Source organism: Mus caroli, chromosome 9 (genome assembly GCF_900094665.2).
Source record: "Mus caroli chromosome 9, CAROLI_EIJ_v1.1, whole genome shotgun sequence".
NCBI classification, from domain to species: domain Eukaryota; kingdom Metazoa; phylum Chordata; class Mammalia; order Rodentia; family Muridae; genus Mus; species Mus caroli.
In genome coordinates, this window is record NC_034578.1 from 113,966,834 (window position 1) to 113,974,829 (window position 7,996).

Genomic DNA, 7,996 nt, shown 5'->3' on the forward strand with positions numbered 1-7,996 from the left:
TCTGTGAGACTGTCCCCAGAGCTGAGGGTGTGTGTGTCTGTGAGACTGTCCCAGAGCTGAGGGTGTATGTGTCTGTGAGACTGTCCCCAGAGCTGGGGATGTATGTAGGGATGCATGTGTCTCTGAAGAGATTTCTCTAGTCCTGGAATGAAGTATTTGTTATAGTGTAAGTGTATGTAGTTTTCTGCCCTTTTCTTGTCAGTGTTAGAGATGTGTAATCTGCCATAGGAACATGCTGACAGTATTTAGATCTGTCAGTCTTATTAGACCATCCAACAGTCACACTTCGTATAGTTGTAAGTTCATCTTTGCTCTTCCTTTACGGACAGTTCAGACACTGACATGGTGCAATGAGATGGCATTGACGCGGCTGAATCTGCACTGCTGTCTCTGCAGTGCATTGCTCCAGTCACTAAGGGGCTGGACCTGTCAGTGTCTTAGGACTGTTCCAGTCTGACACTGTTCAAAGTGAAGAATTAATATTCTGTGAGAGAACAGCAACCTTTGGTTAAATATGGTCAAAAATATTCCTTAAGGAAAAACAAAACAAAACTGTGTAGGTTGGTGATACAGCTCAGGATAATGTGTTTGCTGTACAGTCCTGGCCATCTGAACCTGATCCCCAACCACAGTGTGGGAAGAGAGCCAGCTTCCTGCCTCCCTGCCCTCTGCAGCCTCAGCTGCACCCTCCTCCTCTTCCTTCTCCTCTTCTTCCTCTTCTTCTTCCTCTTCCTCTCCCTCCTCCTCTTCCTCTTTTTCTTCCTCCTCCTCCTCCTCTTTCTCCTCCTCCTCTTCCTCTCTTCTTCCTCCTCCTCTTCTTTCTCCTCCTCCTCCTCCTCCTCTTCTTCTTCCTCTTCTTCTTCCTCCTCCTCTTCTTTCTCCTCTTCCTCTTCTTCTTCCTCCTCCTCTTCCTCTTCTTCCTTCCTCCTCTTCTTCCTTTTCCTCTTCTTTCTCCTCATCCTCCTTTTCCTCTTCTTCCTCCTCCTCCTCACCCCCCCCACCACATATGAATAATAAAATTTTAAAAGCTTTTAAGTATTTGCCTTTGGGGATAGAAAACTGAGATTTTTTTCCCCTCAAAATTGTTATAAAAGTAATAAAATACTATTATAAACCTAAAAACATAGAGTGTGGAGATCCATTTGTTTTGTGGTTTATTTTCTTTTTGACTATCCCATTAGAATTTTTTTGAATAGAGATGCTGAAATCATTATGGAATGGTAAATAGAGGAAGTGCAGAGCTGAGTGTGTGTTCATGATTGCTTTGGTGACTGAGCACAGCAGATTGTCGCCCTTTTCTTATGTTTGGTCTGGTATGTGAGGCATTCAAAGAACAGCCTTTAGATAGGCCCTGCAATCTTTTATCATCACTAGTAAACAAGTATGCTGTTAGTAAAATACACTCAATTTTCATTAACAGAGAATTCTTGAATTGGAAACCTCTTTGGAAAAAAGTTTACAAGAAAGCAAAACACAGTCAGAGCATCTGGCTGTTCATCTGGAAGCTGAGAAGAATAAGCACAATAAAGAACTCACAGCCCTGGCTGAGCAGCACAGGACAGAAGTGGAGGGCCTCCAGCAGCAGCAGGACAGCCTGTGGACTGAGAGACTCCAAAGCCTCTCTCAGCAGCATCAGGCTGCTATGGAGGAGCTCAGAGAGAAGTATCAGCAAGAGAAAGATGCCCTACTGAAGGAGAAGGAGAGTCTCTTCCAGGCCCACATACAAGACATGAATGAAAAGACCTTGGAGAAGCTTGACAAGAAGCAAATGGAACTGGAAGCTGTCTCTTCTGAGCTGTCAGAAGCACTGAGAGCTCGGGACCAGCTTGCAGAGGAGCTTTCTGTCCTAAGGGGTGATGCAGATAAAATGAAGCAGGCTTTAGAGGCCGAGCTGGAGGAGCAGCGGCAGGCCTTCGCCAAGCTGGATCTCCTGCACTCTGAGCAGAGCACCGCACGCGAGCAGGCAGGCGCGTATGAGGAGCAGCTGACCCAAATGCAGCAAAAGGTGTTAGACCTGGAAACAGAGAAGAGCCTTCTTACCAAGCAGGTAGTGGAGATGGAAACACACAAAAAGCATGTGTGTGTGGAATTAGACGCTCAGAGAGCTCAAGTGCAGCAGCTGGAGAGACAGAGGAGTGAGCTGGAGGAGAAGGTCAGGTCGCTAGCCCAGCTCCAGGACTCACAGCTCAAGAACAGTACCGTGGAGAAGGAGCAGGCTCGGCAAAGCCTGATGGAAAAGGAAAACGTCATTTTACAGATGCGAGAGGAGCAGGCCAAGGAAATCGAGATCCTCAAACAGAAATTGTCTTCTAAAGAAGAGAGCATTAGTATTTTGCGTGAGGAATATGAAACCAAATTTAAAAGTCAGGAAAAAAGAATGGAAAAAATTAAGCAGAAAGTAAAAGAAATGCAAGAAACAAAGAAAAAGTTGTTGGATCAGGAAGCCAAACTTAAAAAAGAGCTTGAAAATACTGTCCTAGAGCTTAGTCAGAAAGAGAAGCAGTTCAATGCGCAGATCCTGGAAATGGCACAGGCTAACTCAGCTGGAATTAGCGACACGGTGTCGAGACTGGAGGAGAACCAGAGGCAGCAGATAGAAAGCCTGACCGGGGCTCATCAGCGAAAACTTGATGATGTCATAGAGGCCTGGGAAAAGAAACTGAGTCAGCAAGCTGCAGAGCTCCGGGACAAGCATGCAGAGCAGATGGAGGAGAAGGAGCAGGGGCTGGGAGAGCTGAGGCGGAAGGTCCGCGTAGTCCAGTCTGAAAAAGAGGAGCTGACTAAGGAGGTGGCGCGACTGAAAGAGGCGGTCAGCGGGCAGGACGTGGCACTAGCCGGCCTGCAGGGACAACTGGAGCAGAAGTCTGCTGTCACCGTTGCCCTTTCAGAGCGTGAATCTCAGCTGCAGTCACAAGTGGAAAAGCTGGAAGCTGATTTGGGTTGTTCTCTGAGTGAAAAGCTTTCCCTTCAAGAAGAGCTGGCTGAGCTGAAACTGCTGGCAGACAAGAATCAGCTGAGGGTCTCCGAGCTGACGGGCCAGGTGCAGGCTGCGGAGAAGGAGCTCCAGAGCTGTAAGTCTCTGCATGAGATCAGCAAGAAGAGCCTGGAGGACAAGAGCTTGAACCTCAAAAACTTGCTTGAGGAGCTAGCATCTCAGCTAGACAGTCGCTGTGAGAGAACTAAAGCTCTGTTAGAAGCCAAGACGAACGAACTAGTGTGCACCAGCCGTGACAAAGCCGACGCTATTCTCGCTAGGCTGTCCCAATGCCAGCGCCACACAGCCACAGTTGGGGAGGCGCTGCTCAGGAGAATGGGCCAGGTTTCTGAGTTAGAAGCACAACTTACCCAGCTGACAGAGGAGCAGCGCACACTAAAGAGCTCTTTTCAGCAGGTTACCAGTCAGCTGGAAGAGAGAGAGAAGCAGATTAAGACCATGAAGGCTGACATTGAAGGTCTTCTCACAGAAAAAGAAGCCTTACAGAAAGAAGGCGGTCAGCAGCAGCAGGCGGCCTCTGAGAAGGAGTCCTGCATCACACAGCTGAAGAAGGAGTTAGCGGAAAACATCAATGCCGTCACACTACTGAGAGAAGAACTGTCGGAGAAGAAGTCTGAGATCGCCAGTCTTAGCAAGCAGTTAAGTGATCTCCGTGCTCAGCTGCAGAACAGCATCAGCCTGAGTGACAAGGCCGAAGCCATCTCTGCCCTGAGCAAGCAGCATGAGGAACAAGAGCTGCAGCTGCAAGCTCAGCTTCAGGAGCTGTCTCTGAAAGTCGATGCTCTGAGTAAAGAGAAAATGTCTGCCCTTGAGCAGGTGGATCATTGGTCCAACAAGTTCTCAGAGTGGAAGAAAAAAGCACAGTCCAGACTTGCCCAGCACCAAAGCACTATTAAAGACTTGCAGGCACAGCTAGACGGAAAAGCCACGGACGCTCGTGAGAAGGAGGAGCAGATATGTTTACTGAAGGAAGAACTTGATCGGCAGAATAAAAAGTTTGAATGTTTAAAAGGTGAGATGGAAGACAGGAAGAGCAAAATGGAGAAAAAGGAGTGTGACTTAGAGACTGCGTTAAAGACTCAGACAGCAAGGGTCGTTGAATTAGAAGACTGCATTACTCAGAGGAAAAAAGAAGTTGAGTCCCTAAATGAAACACTTAAGAATTACACCCAGCAGAGGGACACTGAGCACAGTGGGCTGGTTCAGAGACTTCAGCACTTGGAAGAGTTGGGAGAAGAGAAAGACAACAAGGTTCGGGAGGCTGAAGAGACGATCCTGAGACTACGAGAGCATGTGTCCTCGCTGGAAGCTGAACTTGGAGCTGTGAAGAAGGAACTAGAACATGTAAATTCAATTGTGAAAAGCAGAGATGGGGAGTTGAAAGCTTTAGAAGACAAACTTGAGTTAGAAAGTGCTGCAAAAGTGGAGCTGAAGAGGAAGGCCGAGCAGAAGATCGCTGCCATCAGGAAGCAGCTCTTGTCTCAGATGGAAGAGAAAACACAGCAGTATGCGAAGGACACAGAGAGCCGACTGAGTGAGCTGAGTGCACAATTACAAGAAAGAGAAAAGCAAGTTCACAGCCTAGAAGACAAACTTAAAAACCTGGAGAGTTCTCCACACCCAGAAGTGCCAGCAGTGTCCAGATCTATGCAAAGTGTGGCAGTGTCTCCTGAGCAAGAGGCTCCAGATTCCCAGGACTGCACACAGAAGGCGTGTAAAGAAAGACTCTGCATGCTGCAAAGACGTTTAAGTGAAAAAGAGAAGATGCTGTGTAGGCTGGAGCAGGGCGAAGGCGAGGCGAGGCCATCGCAGCCTGAGGCTCAGCACAGGGAGCTCTCTGGAAAGTTAGACTGTACCAGAGCCAGGCAGCTTGAAGATCACGTTTTGATAGGATGTCTTCCAGAAGAACTCGAAGAAAAGATGAAGTGTTCCTTAATTGTGTCCCAGCCCATGGGAGAAGAAACTGGTAACAACACAGGGGTGAAGCAGAATTGGGCAAGCGTGGTTGACAGTGTCCAGAAAACCCTCCAGGAAAAGGAGCTCACCTGCCAGGCCCTGGGGCAAAGGGTGAAAGAACTGGAGTCGGACTTAGTAAGAGAGAGGGGCGCCCATAGACTTGAAGTGGAAAACTTGACCTTAAAATATGAAAAATTGCAATCTTTACAGCAAGAAATGGATGGGGAAAATAAATCTGTAGAAATGTTGGAAGACAGGCCTGAGGAAAATTCCAAATCACATGTGATCCAGTCAAACTTGGGGACTACCATGGATGGCCCGCACAGTGACCTGGAGTCCAAGTTAACAGGGGCAGAGCGGGAAAAGCAGAAGCTGAGCAAGGAGGTGGCGAGGCTGCAGAAGGACCTGCGAGCTCTGCGGAGGGAGCACCAGCAGGAGCTGGACATCCTGAAGAGGGAGTGTGAGCAGGAGGCCGAGGAAAAGCTCAAGTAAGTGCTGTGCCCGTGTGCGTGCGTGCGTGCGTGCGTGCGTGCGTGTATCACATAGACACTTTGACCTGCCCCAAGTGTTCCATAAGCCTCGTAAGTTAAGTACTGAGGAGAAATGGTCATTTTGGCCTGGATACGGTGTCATTCCATGTTCGTTCAGGGGACATGGCTCCTCTTGCAGGTAAGATCACAGCTGCTGGCTGCGTGTCTGCAGTAACGATCTCATTGCTGTTCTCTTAGTCGTAGCCGTGTGACTGTAGCATGAGGGTCTAGGGGAGAAGTTTAGAGTAGGAAGGAACAGTTCTCCAGAGCCCAGGTTAGTGCTGAGGGTAGTCATAGTTCACCAGTCTCACTCTGTATGCGCTGTTCTCTCCACACACACACACACACACACACACACACATTCAGAATGGTTTCCCCAGCAGTGAAGTCCCATTCTTCTGAAGCCTGGTCCCTGTTTGCAACCTGCTCTGTGGAGGCAGCAGTCACCGCTGTCCACTCTTGTTCTCAGACAGGAGCAAGAGGATCTTGAGTTGAAGCACACGTCCACACTGAAGCAGCTGATGCGGGAGTTTAACACACAGCTGGCACAGCGGGAGCAGGAGCTGGAAAGAACTGTCCAGGAGACCATTGGTAAGCACAGCTTTGAGCTCGGCAGGGACACCACCCACAGGGAGCCCACATCTGAGGCTTAGTCTCCTTTCCATTGTGGTAGGTGCTGTAGGTCATTAAACTCAGGGAACCGGTCCTTGTCCAGAAAGTGCACTTGTCCTCCTGAACGTCCCTAACCTGCCTCGCCATCACTCACTGGCCTTTGGCGAGAAGCAGCGCCTCCCCACGCCTGCTCTGCTGCATTTCATCAGCAGTAATTTGAAATGAGAAGTTCCTATTGCCGTTGGCATATAGTCACAAACATGATTTCTCATTTATGTCCCTTGTCCTTTATTAGATAAGGCCCAAGAGGTGGAAGCCGAACTTCTGGAAAGCCACCAAGAAGAGACACGGCAGTTGCATAGAAAGATCGCGGAGAGAGAGGATGATCTGAGAAGGACAGCCAGGAGATACGAGGAGATACTTGATGTACCTTGCTTTCCTTCTCCTTTGGAGGGTCGCAGTGTTGTACGGTAGCGCTGAGTGTTCTGGCTTCTCACATGCAGAGATGTCTGTGAGAGAAGCTAAAGTGAGGCTTTGTGCTCGGGTTAAGTCTGGGAAAGAGTGCAGCCTGTGTCTGAGGCGGCTCAGCCTAGCCATAGTCTTCCCAGGACAGTAGCCAACCTCCTTCCTCTCCACTCACTGCAGAATTTGATGGTCCAGGGTGCACTGTATAGGGAAAGGAGATTTATCAGCTGAGTGTTTTGTGTTCAGTAGATGCTGTTTCAGAGTATGTAATACAGTGGCATTGCAGTAGCAGAGTAAAATAGACCACAAACGAGGGTCAGAACTTGGACCCCATGGATGTTTTCAGACACAGCGCTGTCACTTATTCTCTGTTGACGTATTATGTAAGACAACCTTACTGAGTCACACGCCAGGAGACACTTGTTGTTCCAGAAGAGCCATACTTGAACTGCGTCAGCACTGCATGTGTGAAGGAGGGATAGATGGTGACAGTCATTGTTTTAAATGTAATCAAATTGAGTGAAATTTCAGGATATGGAATGCCACCTTCATGCAGTGTGCAAGGTTTAAATCTCATTAAGAAAATTAAAATAATTGCACATTTTCTTATGCTTTCAGAGTATATTTGTGCTGAGATTTTAAAAATACAGCCAGGGAGCTGGAGCAATGGCTCAGTGGTTAAGGGCTCTGACTGCTCCTGCAGAGCGAGCATTCAGGTTCAGTTCCCAGCACCTATGTGGTGGCTCACAGCTAACTGTAACTCCAGTTCCAGAGCACCCGGTGTTCTCTTCTGTGCCCTATGGGCACTGCACATGCATGGTACACATAAATTCATGGGCATTTCAATGCACATGGTACATCTGGTCTCATGTAGACACATGGATAATAAATGCATTTTTAACAATCCCATTGAGGTGTTGGTGCCTATGATCCTGGCACTTCAGGAGCTGGGTTAGGAGCATCAGGAGTTCAAGGCCAGCCTGGGCATAAGACTTTGTCTCAATATAAATAAATACAGTCGCTTTTTGACTCCTTATGGAATGTCTTATGATCTAGTATATCTAGTACACCTGATAAACATAGTTTAGTTCTGTCTTCTGGTATTTGTTACTGTGCTTTTGTTTTCTTTTGTTTTTATACAGAAGGGAAGGCAGCCTTAGTATAGTTAAATGATTTGCCTAACACTATTGAGTTCTAGAATAAAGATTCGTCATTACCTTCACATTTCATAAATAAGACCCAAGAAAGGAACTTTAAGAAGGTAACAGCTATTTTTTGGTGTGAGAAAATTCAAGCCTGGCAGCTTCAGAGAGAGAAGTAGCTCTTTTGTGCAATTCCTCCTCTGTATATGGGTATATGAGTGCTAAGGGAGTATATGTATATGGGTATATGGGTTCTAAGGGAGTATATGTATATGGGTATATGAGTGCTAAGGGAG

The 7,996-nt window shown here is 47.6% G+C and overlaps 1 protein-coding gene across 11 annotated transcripts in view; it reads left to right on the top strand.

Annotated features, from left to right (window-relative positions):
* The window catches only part of Golga4 (golgin A4), an 80,168-nt gene that overhangs the window by 51,154 nt on the left and 21,018 nt on the right, over positions 1-7,996 (top strand). For all 11 annotated transcript variants that reach the window (XM_029481999.1, XM_029482001.1, XM_029482002.1 and 8 more), the window contains 3 exons: positions 1,421-5,439; positions 5,951-6,072; positions 6,389-6,519. In XM_029481999.1, coding sequence (XP_029337859.1) covers positions 1,421-5,439; positions 5,951-6,072; positions 6,389-6,519 — 4,272 coding nt within the window. The remainder of the gene's footprint in view (positions 1-1,420; positions 5,440-5,950; positions 6,073-6,388; positions 6,520-7,996) is intronic.